Source organism: Sinocyclocheilus anshuiensis, unplaced genomic scaffold (genome assembly GCF_001515605.1).
Source record: "Sinocyclocheilus anshuiensis isolate Anshui unplaced genomic scaffold, SAMN03320099.WGS_v1.1 scaffold1221, whole genome shotgun sequence".
Taxonomy (NCBI): Eukaryota; Metazoa; Chordata; class Actinopteri; order Cypriniformes; family Cyprinidae; genus Sinocyclocheilus; species Sinocyclocheilus anshuiensis.
The window spans coordinates 187317-209538 of NW_015551070.1; the positions used below are offsets into that span (position 1 = coordinate 187317).

General features: G+C 38.4%; 2 protein-coding genes across 2 annotated transcripts in view; both read left to right on the forward strand.

The window, feature by feature from the left end:
- LOC107662183 (serine palmitoyltransferase 2-like) overlaps positions 1-6204 on the forward strand; it is a 20288-nt gene extending 14084 nt beyond the window's left edge. The window contains exons 8-12 of the mRNA XM_016452099.1: positions 143-362; positions 593-719; positions 4524-4659; positions 4772-4901; positions 5714-6204. Coding sequence (XP_016307585.1) covers positions 143-362; positions 593-719; positions 4524-4659; positions 4772-4901; positions 5714-5830 — 730 coding nt within the window. The 3' untranslated portion in view covers positions 5831-6204. The remainder of the gene's footprint in view (positions 1-142; positions 363-592; positions 720-4523; positions 4660-4771; positions 4902-5713) is intronic.
- Positions 6205-9245: 3041 nt separating this feature from the next.
- Positions 9246-19540, forward strand: LOC107662184 (isthmin-2-like). The gene is made up of 6 exons (XM_016452100.1): positions 9246-9669; positions 14522-14704; positions 15170-15470; positions 17496-17642; positions 17729-17797; positions 18760-19540. The coding sequence occupies exons 1-6, from the start codon at positions 9547-9549 to the stop codon at positions 19275-19277; spliced, it is 1341 nt and encodes a 446-aa protein (XP_016307586.1). The 5' UTR covers positions 9246-9546; the 3' UTR covers positions 19278-19540.
- The last annotated feature ends 2682 nt before the right edge of the window (positions 19541-22222 follow it).

The following is a 22222-nucleotide window of genomic DNA, read 5'->3' on the forward strand; positions in this document are numbered from 1 at the left end:
TATTTAATAAAATGTTTTAAATAAAAAGATCAAACTGTTACTTCCTGGTTATCAATTAGAGGTACTCCTATACTTTCACATATTGAAATATCTAAGCTTCTATGGAAATGCATTAATAGTATACCTGCATTCTTCTTTTTAGTATGGAGGGCTCAATATTGCGACTTCCTGAGGTCATTGCCCTAAAGAAGAAATACAAAGCTTACCTGTACCTGGATGAGGCCCACAGTATCGGGGCACTAGGACCAAGAGGCAGAGGTGTGGTGGACTACTTTGGCCTGGATCCATCTGATGTTGACATCATGATGGGCACTTTCACCAAGAGCTTTGGTGCTGCTGGAGGATACATTGGAGGAAAGAAGGTTCAATGTCATATCACATTAGATTACTACACACACACAAATCACACATGCTGGTTCGAGTCTGGACTGCAGCCTGTCATTTCCAGCTCTCTCTCCCCCAATTCCAGTATTTAATAATGAGACAAAGTGAGTCCTTCTCACTTACATATTACATATGCAGGATTGCAGTTTACATTTGGCTTAAGTAGCAAATCTTGTGTAATAATTCACTTTTTGTTTTCTGTCTGTAGGAGCTGATTGATTACCTCTGCTTACATTCTCACAGTGCAGTTCATGCTACCTCAATGTCCCCACCCATCACCCAGCAGATTATTACTTCTATGAAGTGCATTATGGGAGAGGATGGCACCACATTAGGTGAGTTTAGAATTTTATTCTGTTCAGTTCTAATAAAGATTACTTGTGTGGAATAATCTTTGTGTGACATCTATTACAACTACTATTTGTACTGTAATACCTAATATATTAGCAATATTGTAATATTGTGTTTGTAAAAAACGTGTGATGTAAAAAAGTGCCACAAGATGGCAGCATTAACTAATAGAGTACTGTTATGAAATGAAGCGCTGTGGTTATTTATAATATAACAAGCGTTGTTGCATAATGTAACCTGTACTTTGACTCCCATGCTGCTCCCCTGTGTACTTCCTTGTGTGTTTTTGTGTATATTACACAAAACTTTAACCTGTGATACTTGTGAGCAAAACACTTGTCATCCGTTGAGAACTATTGAGCTCTGTTGTGGTCGGAAATATTCTCCTCACATGTAATGCTTGGGCAACGCATTGCAAGTGCACATCAATGTTACTGTGGTGGTTACAAATTTCTGTAAAAGGAGAAACCTTCCAATGTCTGTGCTATTAAACGTATTTTTATTCAGAAAACTAGAAAGAATCTGCTCTGCAATGAGAGAAGAAATTATAGAATACATTGCACAACTCATTTCACAAAGCAGGGGAATCAGACATCGGGCTTGTATAGCTATTAGCTGTAAGCATTTGCGTCAATGTACTCAAATTCTTAGAACTGCAAGAATATTTCTACTGCTGAAAAGTGTTAATTATCAGAAGAAACACAATCTTTTTGAGTTTGTTTAGGAAAAGTAAACTCGATGACTCAGCGATTGGTTACACATGCTAACTCCATCTCTGCTGACAGTTTGAAGCAGCAAACTCAGTTTCACCCCTGATTGATTTAGCAGGGCGTTCGTTTGGAAAACCACATCTATACCCCAAACACACACACACACACCGCATCTGGAAGCTCTTCGAGCCCTTGTGAGGCTTTAGCGTGAGAGAAAGTTCCTCTCTGTGGGATAATGGATGCTGACGGACCTTAAAGACTTAGTGAACTCTTTCACTGTTAGGTTCTCAAATGTATAGGAGACGGCTTATGTTATAATTATGCCATAGACCTTTGAAGAACTCACATACAGATAAAATGTATTAGTTTGAATCAAAGAGCCCATGTCTGCTACCTATAGACCTAGGTTTTGCGCCATATTGAATTTAACGCAGATGAAAATGAGGCTCTGAGGGACAGACTTATTTCATGCACTATATAAAGGTCCTAGATCACATAGTTTTCACCAACTCACAGCTTTCCAAAGTGTTTTGGAGGTTCTGTCCACTGTTTAATTATTTATTTTTTTTAATATGTTTTGTCAGCTGAAAAATCAGTATGTTGTTAAACAACGGTAAAATCCATTTAATGCATTGTATTCTTTCCCTCACAACCTTGTTTTCATTCCTGTCAAAAATTAAAAATGGCACTACCCTGACTAAGGTCAATTGGTTCTCTTAGCAGCATGAAAAAACGACTTTTATTCAAATTGTGAATTGATTATATGCAGAAAGCAAGCAAATAGCACTCAATAGCTGTCAGTCACTGTTCAGCACAAGCTCACTGAGTTTTGCAGCTAACTACAGTGTATACTAACTTTCCTATTTACATCATGTCTACACTTTGTTGGTTACTTTGTTTGACTTGGTCAATGAGCTCACACTGAACAAATGTTTTGAGCAGATTTCTTCTGCACAGAGACTTATTTAAGCACCTTTGGCAATTAATGTGCAGCCCTAGAGGATCTTCCTAGTACATGCACAATATAGTAACATTAGACGTTACAAACCTGTTCCTCATATCACTGCACAGCAACCGCAGAGAGCAACTATTAAAGTCGGCACAAAACAGCAATTTTAATTGTGTTATCCATTTTGATTTCATGATGACTTCTAGTTTGCATCTCAGGGACCTAGTAGTGGAAGATCACTTAAAGGGTTAGTTCACCCAACGATGAAAATTAGCCCATAAATTACTCACCCTCAAGTCATCCTAGGTGTATATGACTTTCTTCTTTCAGACGAATCCAGTCAGAGTTATATTAAAAATTGTCTTGGATCTTTCAAGCTGTTTAATGCCACTCAACGGGTGTTGCATGCATCAGTCCAAAAGAAGTTAAATAAAAAGCGCCCATCCATAAAAAATGTCTCACACGGCTCCGGGGGGTGAACAAAGGCCTCCTGTAGTGAATCGATGCGTTTTTGTAAGAAAAATATCCATATTCAAAATGTAATAATCACTTTAATGTAGCTTGCGCCAACAGTTGTACATGGAAGCAGTTCCGGGCGGATGACGTATGAGTTCAGCACTGCGCATGCTCAGAAGTGACGCACGCGGAAGCGCAGGGGAGAGATCAAAACAAAACACCGGTCACTTATTAGAAGTACAAAACGAGGATTTGTAAAGAAGAATGTTGGAGGATTTCAATATAAGCCAAGAGGAGCCTGGTTTTCCTTTGCTAAAGTAAGGAAACTTTACTTCCTTTGCTCCTGTTAACAAACATTGGTTTTCACGAGACTCACCGGCACATGCGCAACGCTGAACTCATACGTCATCCGCCCGGAACTGCTTCCATGTACAACTGTTGGCGCAAGCTACATTAAAGTGATTATTACATTTTGAATATGGATATTTTTCTTACAAAAACACATTGGTTCGCTACGGGAGGCCTTTGTTCACCCCCCTGAGCCGTGTGAGACGGGCGCTTATGGATGGGCGCTTTTTATTTAACTTCTTTTGGAATGATGCATGCAACACCCGCTGAGTGGCATTAAACAGCTTGAAAGATCAAAGACAATTTTTAATATAACTCCGACTGGATTCGTCTGAAAGAAGAAAGTCATATACACCTAGGATGACTTGAGGGTGAGTAATTTATGGGCTAATTTAAATTTTTGGGTGAACTAACCCTTTAAGGTATTATGCTTTTGAACTACATGTTGAATACAGTTTAGAGCAGTTGTGCCATTTTGGTTTTGGAACAAGATGAAATATTTGTTTCTGCTACTTAAAGGCAACACAAACGGTTTAATTTCAGTTTAAGCTTAATTTATAAAGCACCAGACTAACTTGCATTTCCTCGTAGCTGTTGTAGTTTTGGTTGGACCGTTTTCTCATCAAGTCTTTACCAATATTCTCAATACTGAATATTGTGAGAAAGAGCTTTCCTTTCTCAGGAGCCCCTCACTATGAATGGAATGTCAAACAAGTGAAAACTAATACTGGAGAGTATATCTCTACCTCTCCCCAAAGGATCATTCTGCACTGTTCAAAGTGGATTTGAATTCCTTTGGCTTCAGATAAAACGGCCTCCCGATTTTCATTTGCCATGTGTTGGCATGGAACTTGCGGAGATGTTTGCAATTTAGCTTTTCGTTGTTCCTGTTGTTGGATATGAAGAACGTATGAATGACACAACAAAATGACAAGAAAAAAACCTGCTTTGGTCCATGTGGGCTTTATCATGCACTGGGTTGGGCCATTGGGTCAAGGATAAGACTTGCCTGTGCAAAAGTCATCAGGGCGTAGCTCTGTGGTTTCTATAGTGTTCAGAGTGTTTCTTTAGTGTTGCTGTGCAGGTTCAGTATTTCTGAACAGCACACCTCTCTCTTAACAAGCCACACAATTTGAGATATGATTCAGGTCCACACCACAAACAGTGTGGGATGAGTTACACACCGAAACCTACTCGAAGTATGAGTAATAGTTACTCCAAGCAAGCACCACTAATGAATAAAAATCAAGGACACAGTGTCTTAGAAAGGGTCAGAAGCTGGTTTGCAGGGATGACAATGATCTGAATAATTCCCTTTTATGCAGGTCAGGAAAGACTCTGTCAGCTGTCAGAAAACACAACCTACTTTCGCAGGAGATTACATGAGATGGGCTTTATAATCTATGGGAACAATGACTCCCCTGTTGTACCCTTGATGCTCTACATGCCAGCTAAAATCGGGTCAGTCTCACGTTTTGTTTGACTGAATCATGGCTATTGTATTTGGTGATATGCTAGCCAGAGGATATGGATTTTGCAGACTCGTTCATTTATTTTGTATACTGCTGTTTAGAGCATTTGGGCGAGAGATGCTGAAGAGGAACATTGGGACAGTGGTGGTTGGATTCCCCGCCACACCCATCATCGAGTCCCGAGCACGATTTTGTGTTTCTGCCGCCCACACGAGAGAGATGCTTGACAAAGTGAGTATCACATGAACAACCTACTTTCGCAGGAGATTACATGAGATGGGCTTTATAATCTATGGGAACAATGACTCCCCTGTTGTACCCTTGATGCTCTACATGCCAGCTAAAATCGGGTCAGTCTCACGTTTTGTTTGACTGAATCATGGCTATTGTATTTGGTGATATGCTAGCCAGAGGATATGGATTTTGCAGACTCGTTCATTTATTTTGTATACTGCTGTTTAGAGCATTTGGGCGAGAGATGCTGAAGAGGAACATTGGGACAGTGGTGGTTGGATTCCCCGCCACACCCATCATCGAGTCCCGAGCACGATTTTGTGTTTCTGCCGCCCACACGAGAGAGATGCTTGACAAAGTGAGTATCACATGAACATCAGTAAGAGCTTCACCAATAAATCTATTAATGTATTAGATAAAAGGGAAGAAGAAAACGTAAAAGATAAAACAAAGTAGTTTACTTGTGGCTTTCCGTTTCAACTTCCAAACTAGTTCTAAACTTTACCTATTAGCTCTCATAGGTACTTTTATGTAAGATCTGTCCCTATTTTACATCACAGCTAATGATATCAAAACATATGAAGCGGTGGAGACCAAAAATCAGTGCTCCTACACATCAGTTATTCATCTATGAATCTCTGACTCACCTCACAGTCAACCAGAGTACATAAATTCTCTCCAAAAAATAAACATCCTGTTATCATTTAGCAATTACTCGGCATCATGTCTTACCAAACCCAGCATATTATTACCTCAACCAAACATTAATTCAAGTGTTAATAACCCGTGTCGCTTCTTGACTCTCTCAGGCTTTAAATGCCATCAGTGAAGTTGGAGATCTACTCCAGCTGAAATACTCAAGAAAAAACAGACATGGGAGTGAAGGAACTGACTGTTTTTCATTTCTGGAGAGCCACCAGGATTAGCACGTTCTCATGATGGACTGAATGTGTCTTTCTTCCACCCCAGAGAGATTCATGTCTAACTCGAGTGTCATTTTCATGTTGATTCATTTCAGTGGACACTCACTGAAGTCCACCAGCTGACCAAATTTCAAGTCTTCCCTCTGGGTTCAGTAACCAACATTCATTTCATCGTGCAATGTAGTAAAGAATTCACGTCACTGTGTTCAGCATCAGAAATCACACCGGATAAAAGTTAATGCTTTAGTGTCAGGACTAATTTATCCAACCTTCTACACGGTCTGAAACAAATGAGAGTATTTTCTGGTATTATACAAATATTATCTGGGTTTTTGTCTTGTTTTCCATTTAAAAAAATTGTAAACGAGGTTAATTCACTCAGGGTTACTCAAGTCTTTTTTTTCTCCATTTGCAATTAATGTTTTAAATAAATAAATTAGAATTCTTACAAAATTTAGTAGATTTATGCTTTAAACAAGAAAAAAACAATATGCCAATGGAGGACAATAAACGTAATTCAAGACATATATTGTTGAAGTCTTATTATATTACACAGTTTAGTAAAACTTTAAGCAAAATTTAAGGAAATTTCGATTTTTACTAGAAAACAAGACCGAAATCCTGATAAAGAAAATGTTTTGTTTTGTTTTGAGTGTACAAGAAAACAGTGACACACACTGGCAGTATACTTGCACAGCAAGTGTCCTCTTTTAATGAGAAATAAGCTCGAAAATATATGTGTAAAAAGAGAAATCTACTTATGAAGGAGAGAATTTATTATAGTTAAACCGTAAATAAAAATGTGGCTTCATATCCATATAAATGTATCTATAAAAATATTGACACATTTATTAATGCACATTGCAGTGTGTCTGCATTTAACTCGATACTGCATTCAAATATCTAATGTTAATCTTTTTCACAATGCAAATATGATTGTATTAGCGATGTCTTAATGAACTTGTACAGAAGAATACTGACAACATTCTCTGTTTTGTTTCATCAAAGCTTTCTGTATTTCAATTTGAGTTGTGGTACTTCCCATGAATAGGGTACAGTTTGGTGTCCCTTATCTTTATCCGAGGAACAAAGCCCATATTGCTTTTAAAGAGAAACACTTTTTGGACTCTTTTTACACAAATTGTTACCCAAGTTATATATATAGAGAGATTTTTCGGCTTTTAATTAGTTTTCATTCATATTTATTGCTAGAAAATAACAATCACATCAATTCTAGGCTATTAAATTCTATATAGACATGTTTTGCGAAAAATGAAACGTGATAAAAAAATATCTATATAATATTTAGTTTGACCCTGATCGATCCCTGGGTTCATAATAAACATTTTCTGAAGGTTCAAAGCCTTACACTGGCCATCTGTTTAAAAATGCTTTTTTTTTTTTTAAAGCGTTTTCAAGACATAATTTGTACTCTCTTTGTGGAAGGTGCCTTTGTCTTACTTGAATATCTGTTACTTGCTGACAGTTTGCATATCTCACAGCTAAGTATGATATCTACACTTACTAAGTGTATAATGTCTTAGCCAGGGCATTTCACAAAGGCAGAGGTCTTTCATTGAGCCGGCAGAAATAGACTGACATTGTTCACTCAATGTTTCATTCTTTATATCTGCTGTTAACAGACAGCAGTGAAAAATATTTGTGTTGCCTTTTGTATTGTTATATAGTTGTTTTTGATTTGCTCTAACAAAAGTGCTAAATACGGGTCACTGATATGATATGAAGAGCTCTTGTCTGTATGTATGATGATGTGGCTTATGAATGCCTGTCGGATGTACATTTAGTTTTTTTTTCCCTCCATTTCCTTTTGTGTTCTTAAGTCTTGTTCTTAATCGGAAAGGCAGCTCTGAATATGTCTCTGAATGCATATGTATGTAAGTGACTTCAGAGCTACTAATGACTGTTAAGAGATGCAGATATGACGTTGGCACATTGGCTTTATAAATGCAAGTAATGCCACTGAGCTGCATTTGACTGAAACCAAAAGGCATTCCACAATTTCTGTTTGTTTGTTTCTTGTACATTCTGAGTTGCAATTTTCATCAAATATACATGCTATCACATTTGTCACACTTCTCCATGCAAGAAACTGAAATTCTTCGAACGTGACTGATCATTTGTTTCTGAAAATAATTAAATAACTTATTGAACATTTTTTCTTTCTACAGAATCGAGGTTATTGTCCTAATCAGATATCGCAGAAAAAGCAGAGCAATCATTAGTCATGTTGTTTTTATAAACAAAGACCGATCTTTTACTCTGTAGTCATATTCAGACTGTATGATAGACATTTATGTAAGGTATAATGTATATTCAGTGAAAAGTTTGAAGTTGAGTTCAATTTAAATTATTTCATTATTAAAGACAAATGAGACAATGTTAAAAAAATCCACCTACTTTACACTCTAAAAAATGCTGGGTTAAATGCAACCCAGTGCTGGGTAAAATAGGGACAAACCCAGCAATTGGGTTGTTTTGACCCAGCGGTTGGGTTACTACCCAGAAGGTTGGGTTAAACATTTAACCCAACCGCTGGGTCAAAACAGCCCATTGTATTTAACCCAGCATTTTTTAGTGTAGATTAAAAACTTAAGTTTAGCTACTGCCTTCAATTTAATTGGTAAGTTACAGGTCATTTTGACTTGAATTATATTGAACTGTTTATAAAAATCAAGTTAAATTTCATATTTAGAAAATAAAGTTAAAATTTGTTAAATGATTATATATTTTTTACAGTGTGAGGAATGATAAACTACAATATCTAGAAAACTGCCTGAGCGTTTTATATGCACTACAGTAAACTTTTCTAACAAATGGCTTTGCGATTTCACTGATTTAAAAGAAAAATAAAAACAACTTAAATTCTCGTGGTGATTCTCATATATATATATATATTATATATAGGCCATAAATATTTAATGCATGATACATGTCACATTTATGGCTGATTCAAACAGAACCATGAGATTAATGATTACAAATGCACTTAGAGCTGTGAAATTTTGTGAATTTCTTTAGATTTCAGTTTATTCAAATTCTACCTTCTTAAATTCAAATATTAGTTATGCATCCTTTATCCTCTTTTCAAACTTAATTCAAGTTCAGGAATCACATTGGAAGGCCTTCTGAATTCAGTTCTGAATGACTCTCCTGAGCGGAAACGAGTCCTCGCACACACCTGGCTGTCAGATACATAATCATCACTAGCCCTGGAAACTGATTCTCCTCCCATGCTGACCCCATAGAGATCAGACCATCCTGCTGTTGTTTCGCTGCTGCGCGCTAAGCGTATACCTTTCGTTTCCTTAAGGCATGTATCTGAGATACTCCCATCACCATAGTAACGTGTCACCGATGATTCTGTGCTCCGAGATCCTGAAGGAGAGAAGAGAAAGTTGTGTAAAAGTTGAATAAGGATGCACTGGTGCGGACTGAAGAGCAGCGCTAGACCTGCAGTAGCTACTTAAACTGACAGACGATCAGTCCACATGGACAGACACATTTAGTGAATGGATTGAAGGGGTGAGGATTATCTGCCTGAATTTATAAAATGCTCATACATGTGCGAGTTTGAATAAAGATGAGGAACAGCGCATTGAAGATCTTCTTCAGGAGGGAAACGCACAGAGCTTCCTAAACAACTATTGCACATTTAATGTTTTAGCGGTATTTAGTGGACAGATACGCAACGGTGCAAAATGCTAACAGCGCGTAAAAGTTTATGGGTACTTGTAACTGTGCTGCTGACTGTCTGGATACAACGCGCGATCAGCTTCCCTGTGAGGCATCACAAGAGATCCAGACACGGCGGCTCTATAGAGGTGAGTACGAGTGAATCGAAATCTCGTTTCGTGGTTTTATTTCTTCTTTTTCCTTCAGAAACTATATGCGTTACAGTAATTGACAGTGTTGGGGAGTAACTAGTTATATGTAACTAATTACAAAATAAATGTAACTGTAATCAGTTACTGAGGAAAAAAATGTGTAATTAAATTACATCTGAAATTTTTTTTCACACATACAGATTTATTTCATAAATTGCATTGACTGCACCAATGTTTCAGCAGTTTGGGATGCTTATTCCATAACTGTTTTATTTACTTTTTGGGTTGTTTTATGTGTTTTATTTTTTAAGATTAACTGTTTTTCCAAGGCATTGTTGGATATCAGTGTTTCCTGTCATAGATATGCAAAGGTTTGATTCTTAAAACAGTATCATAGCTACTAAACTATTTCTTGTTATGATTTTAAATCTGTATTTAACCTCGAATGATCTCAAAGTAAAGAGGTGCTAAAGTCTGATTTTGTGGTGGCTGTGCCTTTAAATTCAATTATTATAATCTTAATTTGGACAGTAATCAGTGCTGGGTGTTACTGTAAGGTTTAACCTGCTTGCTTTAATGTTTGAAAATAATTAGCAGTTGAAAACATTAGAAATTTAGAAAAGTATTCAAAAAGTAGTTACATTATTTTACATTACATTATCTGTAATCTATTACATTTCCAAAGTAACCTTCCAACACTGGTAATTGATTAGAAACCATGCCTTCATGGTTTATGTTTGTTATATTTCATATGGTTTATGTATAAATTTTATTGTTTTATCCTTGTGTCAGACACAGACAGCATAGTAAATAACGCATGTAATATTAAATAAAAATATCACTTGTTAACTGAGTACTGTTATTTTGCATAATTTCCAAATAATCTTTTACGTCAAGTCAAGTCAAGTCAAGTCAAGTCACCTTTATTTATATAGCGCTTTTAACAATACAGATTGTGTCAAAGCAACTGAACAGCATTAATTAGGAAAATAGTGTGTCAATAATGAAAAATGACAATAGTAAACACTCATTTTTCAGTTAAAGACAGTTCATCATTCAATTCAGTGATGTCATCATCCAGCTCAGTTCAGTTTAAATAGTATCTTTGCAATCATTTGCAATCAAGTCAACGATATCGCTGGAAATGAAGTGTCCCCAACTAAGCAAGCCAGAGGCGACAGCGGCAAGGAACCAAAACTCCATCGGTGACAGAATGGAGAAAAAACCTTGGGAGAAACCAGGCTCAGTCGGGGGGCCAGTTCTCCTCTGACCAGACGAAACCAGCAGTTCAATTCCAGGCTGCAGCAAGTCGCGGATCTGCTTCTCCACGGCCTCCAGCTCGAGCTGCACCGAATGCAGCTCGAACGTGTCCTCACCTGCACTCAAAGGTAGACACACATCCGCCATTAAAGCAAGTAACAGTGAATAGTGTATTAGTAATGTAAGCGAGATTAGAGGCAACCACGCTGGCGATGCTAATGGCTATATGCTAATAGCGGACTCGGGAAGTCAAAAATAGAACTAGTGATAACAAGGCGCTCTGATTGTTTTTGTTGTAGAATACGATAGGGGATATATTCACACGTTATAGTAACGAAAATGATGGTGTATAAAATTGATTTTAAGATAAAAAATTAGACGACAAAGAATTAGCTTGACGGAGCTCAAACTCAAAACACACGGCAGCAACAAACAGGAAGTGATGTGTCCTCATACAAAAACTTGGATCAAGGGATGACTTTCAATGGATCGCAGCGAGTGAGCTGCTCTGCCATGCACGAAACCCTGACCCAGAATCAGGTCGTCTACGAGTCATTTAGCACCGGGTTCTCCACAAACTTGCAGTACGTCTCCAGAGAGGGGCGGCACTCGTTCGGCCGCACCCCGGTCCAGTCACGAACGGCTCTCCACACCGGCCGGCCCCGGGGGGGTCGACCGGCTATCCCAGGCCAATCAAAGTCCCGCGGCGCTGCGGTATCGTTACGTTTAGGCGGGATTCTGACTTAGAGGCGTTCAGTCATAATCCCACAGATGGTAGCTTCGCACCAGTGGCTCCTCAGCCAAGCACACGCACCAAATCTTTTAGTTCTGTACTTCAAGTTTCAGAATGTGTGAATATTTTATTTGTGTGTATTAAAAGTGCAATTAAACAGCATCAGCCTTTTCATTCCAAAACTTAAAAAATTGCACTACACATTTCCTAACGTAACGCATCGTTTCAGATTAATTCAGAGAGAGAGAGAGAGAGAGAGAAAGTCTGTGAAACTGACATTTGCTAATTCTGATAGAACTGTAGTTGAAGAAACTCTTCTGCACCATGGAACATAGAAGCTACTCTGGAAGATCCAAAAGCACAAACAGTCCAAGTTCTAAGCATTTCAGTTTTTGAGAATTAATAATGTACATTAATAATGTACTGATGAATTAACTATGCCTTCAGAAAAGTAAGAGTCAGAGGTAACATGATTGACAGTGTTACAGTTAATACTGCTATTAATGGTGATCATAGGGGTTTATTATAATTTAAATGTCATTTCTACATATATCCAGCTTTCAATAATCAGTTGTTTACCACAAAATGGTAAATGGGTTGACAGTTCATTTCAAAAGGCACAAGCACATTTTAACCTTTTTCATGAATGGATAGAGGCCTCATACAGTAGAGCAGTACAATAGTGAAGCCTTACATAATACTGGTCAAAAAAACACTTTGTTTCACTCTCTCACAGGGTCATAGTTCAGCTCCTAAATTGTTTTTTTTTTAGCCCATCTTCTGTGTTAATGTGGAATTTCCTGCATTCTGGTCTCCTTGATCCTGTGTTTGTGCACAAGGGGGCCATGTCTAACCTCTCCAAGAAAGGTCCTGCTACTCAGCTTTGTATTACTAAATGTCTCTTTTGTTTTTACATGTGGGGCAGGGGTCATCAAAGGGAAAGGGAATGGGGGGTCTTAGATTATTGTTTTTCTTCACTGGTTTGGAAATGGCGTGGTCCTGGGACTTTGATATTGGAGGTCAGATAAATCTAGGCTGCACTGCAGACTGCTTTCCCAAATGCCCCAACATAAATTGTGTGAGCTGATTGCGTCCATGTGTCTCACCAGAGAGCTCAATAGGGGCTGTGTGTGTATTCCATGGTCTTCCGCTAGCGCATAAGGCTTTGTTTCGGGTTCTGGAATTCATGCCATATGTTTGTGATGGTGAGAAAGCCCACTGGCAGGACAGGCCACATTCCACTGGGAGGAAAGACGATTTTACAATGAATTAACAATACAGAGAAAGACAAGAGATGGCCTCGGGGAGACAAAGGATGTAAGGAGAGACTGGGTTTCTATTCCGAACGTTTAGGAAATTAAACTCGCTCTGTTAGGCCATGTTACTAGTCTTTACTGAGTGACAGCGACTAGTCCTTCAGCCCCTCTTGTTGAGACTTCCAGGAAGAAAAGATTAATATTGAGAATAAGTCTTACAGAGAAGCTCACATACCCATGAGTGTCTTATCTGCAGATCAAGTAGTATACAACTTGGGGAAAAAAGACATAAGACACCTCTGATTCACAGCTGAATTCATTCGATATTTAACCGTTTGCTCCACTGTTGAAAAAACATGTTGTAAATAGAACAGTTTGACTCAACAAAATGGATTGCTTTTTATAATTATTTAATTGTGGCATACATGTTTTCAAATAGCATGAGATGCAGCACAAAGGCCAAAGATCCAGCTGCACAATGATCATGAAGAAAGAAGTGTCCAAAAACCCCAGTAATGCACTTTGTCCACTGAGTATGAATCCGCAAAACCAGCATTAGCACTTCTCTAACTCCCAATGACCATGGTACCTGCTAAGTATGAGTTTGATAAAACCAACATTGCCACAGCCAATCTTTAGTACATCTTGGTCTGGCTAGACTGACGCAAAACAAAACTAGATTGCTCAAAATCTTAAAAAATGTCTCTTTAAAAATCACTGAGGTAGCCTCGACTGGAAACTGCCTACATGGCACATTGAAGGACGCTGGTTCTTGTAATAAAACCATTTTAATTATTTTTTGTACTTAAACTATTTTACTTACAAAAGTCATTGCTGAATAAAATTGCTTTGCAGATTAGAATGTGTTCTCAGGCTGTGACAGGTTATGTAGTAACATGGACAGTTACTTCATTGTTCAGCTCTCAAGTCAGTAGAAACTCTGGTTCTGATAAATGTATAAAGGTCCCCAAGTGAGCAAGAACATCAGCACATTTTCAGTGGAAAATGGTACAAGTTGACTTATAAGCTTTTCCTTAAGGAAAATCCAATCCTTTTCACTTGAGTTACTGTATACCTCTAATAAATCATTATCAACTGTGTCACCATATGCAAGAAATATCACAATAGCAACTAAAACCTGTGTTTGACAAATGAAGGTCACTGTTCCAAAATGTTGCAATAGAGTGGTGCAGGTATGACGCCAGAACCTGGAGGACTAATTTACTGCTGGTTCCTCGAGATTTTCCTATGGGGTTTAATAATGGGGTTTTTCAATTTATGAGTATTGTGGCATAAACTGATGATACTTTGACATTTTGTTCTACAACATGAACTGCAGTTTATGCAGTTTACTTAGTAGAATAAAATGTCAAAGTATCTTCAAGTTATGTATACCACAGTCTTTATTTTACTTATAAATTGAAAAACCCCATTATAAAATCTTGAGGAACCAGTGGCGAATTAGTCTTCCTGGTTCTGACTTCATACCTACACCACTCTATACAAGCTAGCACTTATTGTTGCATGCAATGTTATTTTTTCATCAGACACATCCTCAGACATCTTTGAGAGACATTGACATCATCTCTTGCACCAACAGAACCAAGTCCAGAACGAGCTGGCAGAACCTCGTCCCAACCAACACAGGTGGCTCCAGCATCGCTCAACAGGTGTCCTGCCACAGCCTGAGCCCGAGGAAGAATCAAAACCCTTTGTCCTAGACCTCAAAAACTTTCCAGACCTGGCAAATGCTGACACTGACTCCCAAAACCCAAACATTCAGGTGAGCACATGCAAGAGCACACATCTCAAGTGAAATGCTTTGTGATGTGACTTTTGATGATTGAGCGGGACAAGTCATAATATGCCAGCCCGGATATAATAAACCATAACTGTGTTTCTCTACTCTGAGGCTAATGTCTAATCCTGTCTAAGCCAAAGTGGATTCATCAGCATCCATAGTGAGTCATCACTCCTGTCCTGATAGGATGTAATTAAGTGTAATAAGTAATCTTATCTTGAGATGAGGAGGAAGTAATTCTGCTGGATTTGATATTGAGCCTGAGCTCAAATCAAAAAACTCGATCAGTGACTCACGTTGAAACTTACTGTCACTGACTTTTCTCCAGACTTATTACAGGATGATTTGTCTTCATTGCCTTTATTAGCTGCATGATTTAAATTCTTAAAATAACACCCAGTGTTCCATCCTATTTAATCCCTGTGTATTTTGCATCCTTGGTTGTAGGTGACCATCGAGGTGTTGGATGACCCCCCCATGGAAGTGGACATGGACCTGGTTAACGAATCGAGCAACGACTGGCCCACATCTTCTCCCTCCTCTACTGTAGAATGGCTGGGTGGGAAGAAGCTTTTCTGGCCTTTATTTTGGAGCTACACAGATGTAGATTCGGGCGAGGATGGTACTGGCCAAGCAGTGGAGGAAGAGGATGATTATGCACTGGAGTATGACAGTGGGGAGCCCCTTCCTAGTGGACTGGACAAGACAGGTGGCATTTGGGAAAGCCCATGGACTCAAGGCCATTATGGTGAGCACTTGCTTTTTAGCTGTTTCTACACACAAGTCTTGAGAATTTAGAAGTAAGAGTATTTGAACCTTCAAGCTGTGCTATTAATAAAAAACCTTGGAATGAAGAAAGTTGTCAGAATTGGTAACATCAGAATTTAAGAAAGAGAAATCAATGGGAGAATTAGAGAAAGCTGGATTGGCAGCAGTCAGATGAAGGCGATTTGGAGAGTGGTTTAAGGCAAAGAGAGATGTAGAGACTGGGGAGGAAGGGTAGAGCGAGCTGGTAAAGGCTGTTTCGCAGCATTGATTCAGACTAAACTCGCAGCCAGCGGCGGGGTATTTGTGAGTGCCGGACCTTTGATGTAGAGACTAGTTCCACTCGGCGGAGAAGACCGCTGTTTGAAGACGAGCCCAATCCGCTCGCTAATGGCAGCGTGAGTGTGTTCTCTTGGACAAATAAGCCCATGCTTGTGTTCAATTAGAGCGCAGATCGGGAGCACAGAGTGAGAGGGGTCATCCGTTTACTTTTTATGTCCCACGGGTTGGGCCCCAGACCCTGCATCCCCCCAACACCCCCTCCAGCCCAGAGCGGCTAGATCTTTTAAGCCTGTTCAAGAATCCTAGGCTTTTCAAGGCCATGCATAACATTACGCCTCTGTTCCTTTTTTGTTTTTCTCTCCAGGCCATGTCTGTTTTATGGTGGGAATCGTGCATTTTGCGTTTTAGCTGTGCAATCTTTCATTGGAGACAAGGATGAAATGGGATGGAGGTTTAATTGGAGCGGTCAAGAAAAGACACAGTGATTGAGTACTAAATTTAGAGATTAAGGATGGCCCCAATCTAGACCAGAAGTTGATGCCTATTCTACTATGCAGGATTCATTTTTGAAATGGATTTCTGGGCCCTTAACAGGACAGGAAGATAACATTTTATTGAAATAATGCTTTATTGGTTTATACTGACAATTTCAGTCCTTTTTTAAACAGAGTACCCTTTATGATTCGTTCAGCCAAAGGAATCGCCAAAGAGATTTAACAGCCCGTCCAAAATGTTCTTGACACCAGCATCTTTTAGCATGGGTAACTGCTAATGCTAACCACCCAAATCTCGACCCTGTGGATTTAGTGCCCATTCCAGCTTCTGCTAAACGACAAGCCCTGTGGCTGTTGTAGGTTTCACAGTTTGGCAGTTCTACAAAGCCAGCAAGAGTGGCCGCTGAGCCAACGCCTCCTTTCCATCATTCACTAGTCTGTCTGTAATCAGGACACCATCATTCTGTGTGCAATATCATTGGCACCCCACCCAAATTCAAGTTAAATATTTAAAAATGCTAGTTTGTAATCTATACTCTGTATTACAGAAGAAAGAAGAAGACATCTGTTGTCTTTGTTTAATGTGACAATTTGTTTTTCGTAAAGAGTGTTGAAATCTCCTCCAAAAGCTAATCAGCCTTTTTAAATCAGTTTTTTTTTTCTTTTTGGAGGATATAAGGCTTGGCAAAAGCTTACTCTTTCAGCTTACCCTTGTTTTCGTCTGCAAAAGTTACAGTCAAGGTGTTAGAGTGTTTTTGTTGGTGGTTTCCATGGTGCTACCATACTATTGCAAAGCTTTTCCTGGGGTGGTGTCTTTGAGTGATGAGTGGTTGTTATTATGTTTCTTTGCATTTGCTGGGTTTATTGCTAAGATATTGCTGGAGTGTCTGCTAGATGATTTCTAACTGCTAACTGGTCTTGCATTAAGTTGTGTAAACAGGGTCTGAAACATTTTGTGATTAGATCACTAAAACCCCATGTATGGGGGTAGTCAGAAACAACATAAGAGGTTGTATATTAACAGCACAAGTGGTTGCAGGCATGCATTTGAAGCACATGCTAATACCAAGCGGAAATATTAATGGTAATGTGTCCCAGAGGACCACTTGTTATCCAATCCCTGAAAAGTATTTGAGGTTAACGATTTTCTCCAAACCCTGTATTAGGAATGGTGATGGGTACCACAAAAAAACCTAAATTAATGTTTTAACTGATTATTCTTGTGCCTTTAGGAGAGAAAGAGGAAGAATGGAGCGCATGGGGTCCCTGTAGTGTCACTTGTGGAAATGGCAACCAGACCCGCTTACGTTCATGTGGAGATTTCTGCATCTCCACCGAATCTCGAAGCTGTGACCTCGTGCCATGCCCAGATTATTTCAGTTCTCAAAAATGTATGTTTTTAATAAAATTCTAAACCATTTTGTGTAATATTATGTCACATTGAGGGTTTTTTTTTTTTCTCCAGATGATTGGAACAGTGTGGCTCACGTCTTTCCATTTGAGATGGAAAATGGTACAGAACCCTTTGGCACTGGTGAGTGCTTTAAAGCTGTCAGTATCAGTTCAATTAATGATGAATTGTAAAAAATAATTATAATTTTTTAAAAATAGCATTCAGACACTGATTGTCAAATGTTAGTGGAATATGTACGCCAGTGGAGTGGCTGAACTGACTCTACGTCCACAAAAAGTCACCTTGACACCAGCAGGTTAAAAATTACCATTCAGTTTGTAGTTGATATTTTAAGCATGTCGTTGAGTCCTAATGATAATGAAATTCTGGCATACAAAGATGGCAAGGGACATAATTTTTGTTAAATGTCCCATTTGAATTAGATTTATAATTGTATTGAGAAGCCATTGCCAGTGAGAAGCTCTTGCTCCATCATAAAAAAGACAGAACTGAATTGAGCAGTTGTGATGTAAAATCTGATAAATGTGTTAACTTGTATTAGCTGTATTAGTTAATGCTTTTTGCAACGTATAGTCTATATGAACTTTACACACCCTTGTTGAAAAAAACAGCATATGCTGGTTAGCTATGTTTTGAAGCATGGCTGCTGGTTTGAGCTGGTCCTAAGCAACTAGCTCCTGCTCAAGACCAACTTAGGACCAGCACATAAGCAGCTTAAACGAGCTCATCACCAGCTAAGGACCAGCTTAAACCAGCAGCCATGCTTCAAAACATAGCTAACCAGCATATGCTGGATTTTTCAACAGGGACAACAATGCATGTGAAAAAATATGTGAATTCTTATTTTAAAATGCATGAAACTATCACACTACTTTTTAAACCACTATTGGGCAAATGGCACTCTGCTATAAGTTAATATGTTTTCAACAGGGACAACAATGCATGTGAAAAAATATGTGAATTCTTATTTTAAAATGCATGAAACTATCACACTACTTTTTAAACCACTATTGGGCAAATGGCACTCTGCTATAAGTTAATATGGCTAATGTGTAATCTGTTTGGGTTTGGTTGTTCTGCAGATGTTGACAGCTGTGAGAAGTGGTTGAATTGTAAGAGTGAGTTTCTCCAGCGTTACCTGCAGCAGGTATTGACTGAATTACCCAGCTGTCCGTGCACCTATCCTTCAGAAGCCTCCACCAATATAGTCAGTCTGCCGGATGCAGGACGTGACCAGACCTTCCAATGGAGAGATGCTAGCGGCCCAAAAGAGCGGCTGGACATCTACAAGCCCTCGGCACGCTCTTGCTTGCGTTCTGGCCTCTCAAGAGATGGCACCACTCTGGCCGCACAGCATTGTTGCTATGATGACAACAAGCTTCTAATTACAAGGGGCAAGGGTGCAGGTACTATCAACCTAATAAGCACAGAGTTCTCTCCAGAGCTGCATTTTAAGGTGGATGTAATGCCTTGGATTCTGTGCAAAGGGGACTGGAGCAGGTTTCATGCCGTCCGCCCACCTAATAATGGCCTGCATTGCACAGAAAACCCCCAACAGGAGATTTTCATGAATGAATTGGAGGAGGCCAGAGAATATTAAGTCACCAAATTACTGTCCCTCCTCTGACACACCATCCTGCTGTGGTGCTTAACCCAATACAAAATACCAGCCAGCCGCATAAGTGTGCAGTATAGAGCCAGTCTTATGTTGTGGGATGCATTGTCGTAACTGTGTTCGCAAAGCATGGCCTCTAGCTTTTCCTGTGTTTGGAATATTGTGGAAAATGTAAGAAATGTTTAAAAATGGATCTGTTGATAATCTCTCTTTTGATATGTGAATCTTGTAACTCTTGTATTTGTGTAAATGATCAATACAGGTTGGTGTTGTTGTTGCTGCTGCTGCTGCATTCACATAGAGTGGGATGCAAAGGTCTGACACCACAAACTATAAATTATCAGCATAATAAAATTGTATTTAAAAAAATGTACATGCTTTTAATGTTTACCTTTTGCTTAATAGACTGCAGAACTGGATCTAACAAGAGTTCCACATTTGTTCAAAACCTAATGATCATGTTATCCAGCATGATTTGAGAATATTCCAAAGAGCATCTTATGTGCTTCAGTCTGACCCCTTGTTGCTCACATGGTCAATGTAATTTGCTTATTTGATTTTTTTCCCTCTTATTCATTTTAATTAATTTTCAAAATCGTATTTATTATTTGTTTTAACAGTAACATTTAATCCTAACAGATCTTGAATCCTATATACTGAGTGTGGTCTCAGACCTTTGGATCCCACTGTATTTACTTTGATATCAGTGCCATCCAATGTAAAATTTGGGTCCTGAAGCAAAGTTAGTTAAAAACCTCTGCTATAGACGTGCGGGGACGTTTGAGAGTCAATGGGCACACTTTCACTGCCAACTCAGGAGAAACCATTCCATAACAATGTTCATTTAGTTCTTTAATAAAGTCAAAATTTCAGAAAAGGAACGAGCTGACAGACATAAAGCGAATATTATAATATGTATATTGATATAACATGTATGTGTATGTACAATTTTGCTGTTTTGTTGTTCTGCAAATGTGCATTTGCTGTGTTGTTATTGCTGTTGCTTTTCATGTGTTGGTAGAAACTGTTATAGGGTAACTACTTAATATTGCTCCAGACCTCTAATTTGAAATATTGCTCTTAAGAGTATGCAGTCTGTGTATGCACATGCTACGGCTGGCACTTTATTTAACATTTATTGAAATGTATATTTGCATGATGAAACATTGTTATCCGTGCACAGTAAAATCCTGAGTGTTAAATTAATACTGCTCGGAACATACAGTGGGTACGGAAAGTATTCAGACCCCCTTCAATTTTTCACTCTTTGTTATATTGCAGCCATTTGCTAAATCACTGAAGAAAAGAGAAACAAGAACTACATCTGACTTCAGCCGCAGCCTAATAAGATGAAATCAACTGAAATAAAAGACATTAAATCTGTCAAGATTTCAGTAGACGATAATTAAACAACTCCACAAACAACATCACCAGCTTCATGCATTACTAACCAGTTAGACTTTATTTCTGGAGAATCTAAAACAGAAGTTCTTTATTGAGAATTCATGTTTAGCTGATTTTTTTGTTTTAACTTACCATTTTGTTGAATAGTGTTTGCTTCAGTTGCTTCTTGACCCTTGACTTTTTAACTATAAGGTTATTTTTGGCTGTTACAATTGTGTTTAGAAAACACATATGTGATGGCAAAGAACTTATGATAAAAAAATTTCATGCAGCTGAGTCTCTGATTGTATTTTATCAAAATCTGAAGTGCTCTTATGAGTTCTATGTTAATGCAGTTCTATGATATGAGGTGACAATGTTAGAAAACTTTATAAACCACTTTTAGAAATATGGTTTATAAAGAGGTTTTAATTCTGGCACAAAACAAGGCAGTAAAAAGTCACAACAAAAATAAAAGCAAATAGTAAGAATAAAAGAAAATACTAAGACAATGCAGCTGCATAATTTATTCATGGCGCAATGCATGCTGGGAGCCATGGATGAGTTATGATTGGTGAACCCAGAATGCAATGCAACATGAATCTGTCTAATAATCGTCACCATTGTTGAGATTCATATGCTGATTCTTGATGTCTGCGTGTCTAAACAGTACAGATGTTCTAAACTGTTGTGCAGAGTGTTTTTAAATTACCTCATATTGTTTCTTTAAAATCCAGTTGTGATCAGTAAAATACGCTAAATTACACATTCACCACTGATGACATCAGTTAATCAAGCTATACATGACAACTGCTTCATTATCAAAAACGGTCAATATAACCTGATCACATGTTCTCTTGGTTTGTCTTCCTATAACAAATGTGTTTCACAAACACAGCTACAGCAACCAGAGAATAAATAATGTCAAGGGTCAAGAGCCCAACTAAAGCAAACGCTTATCTCCACAACGGTGACTTCAAATGTTATTCTTTTCAATAAACATTAACTAAACCTCTGTTAATTCTTAATAAAACATTTTTAGATGCATGACAAAAAAAGTCAAACTCAGTAATGTGTGAAGCTGGTGATCATGCTGTTTGTGGAAATGATTAATCATCTTCTGCTGAGATCTTGAGAGATTTAATGTCTTCTTTCATTTCTGTTTATTTCATCTTAGGCTGTGGCTGAAGTCAGTTGTAGTTCATGTGTTTCTCCTTTCTTCAGTGATTCTGCTTGTTAACAGCAGGTGTTCATCATTAATGCTCAATTAATCACATAATTATCTCATTAACTTTAACACTCTTTTAGAGTTTTCATATGCTCCGAGCAGTGTTAATTTAACACTCAGGATTTTACTGTGTGTTTGTGGTGTTTTTGTTGTGAACGGATTGCTTCCTGTGGTCATTGCTACATTAATGGCAAGAACAGTATTTCTGTGTTAGCATGTGTTGAACAGTATTTATTGTGTTTTTATCGCACATTTGCTGACGCTTTGAACCGATCATCCATTCAGATGGTGCACTACTCAGAGTCCTCCAGGACACACT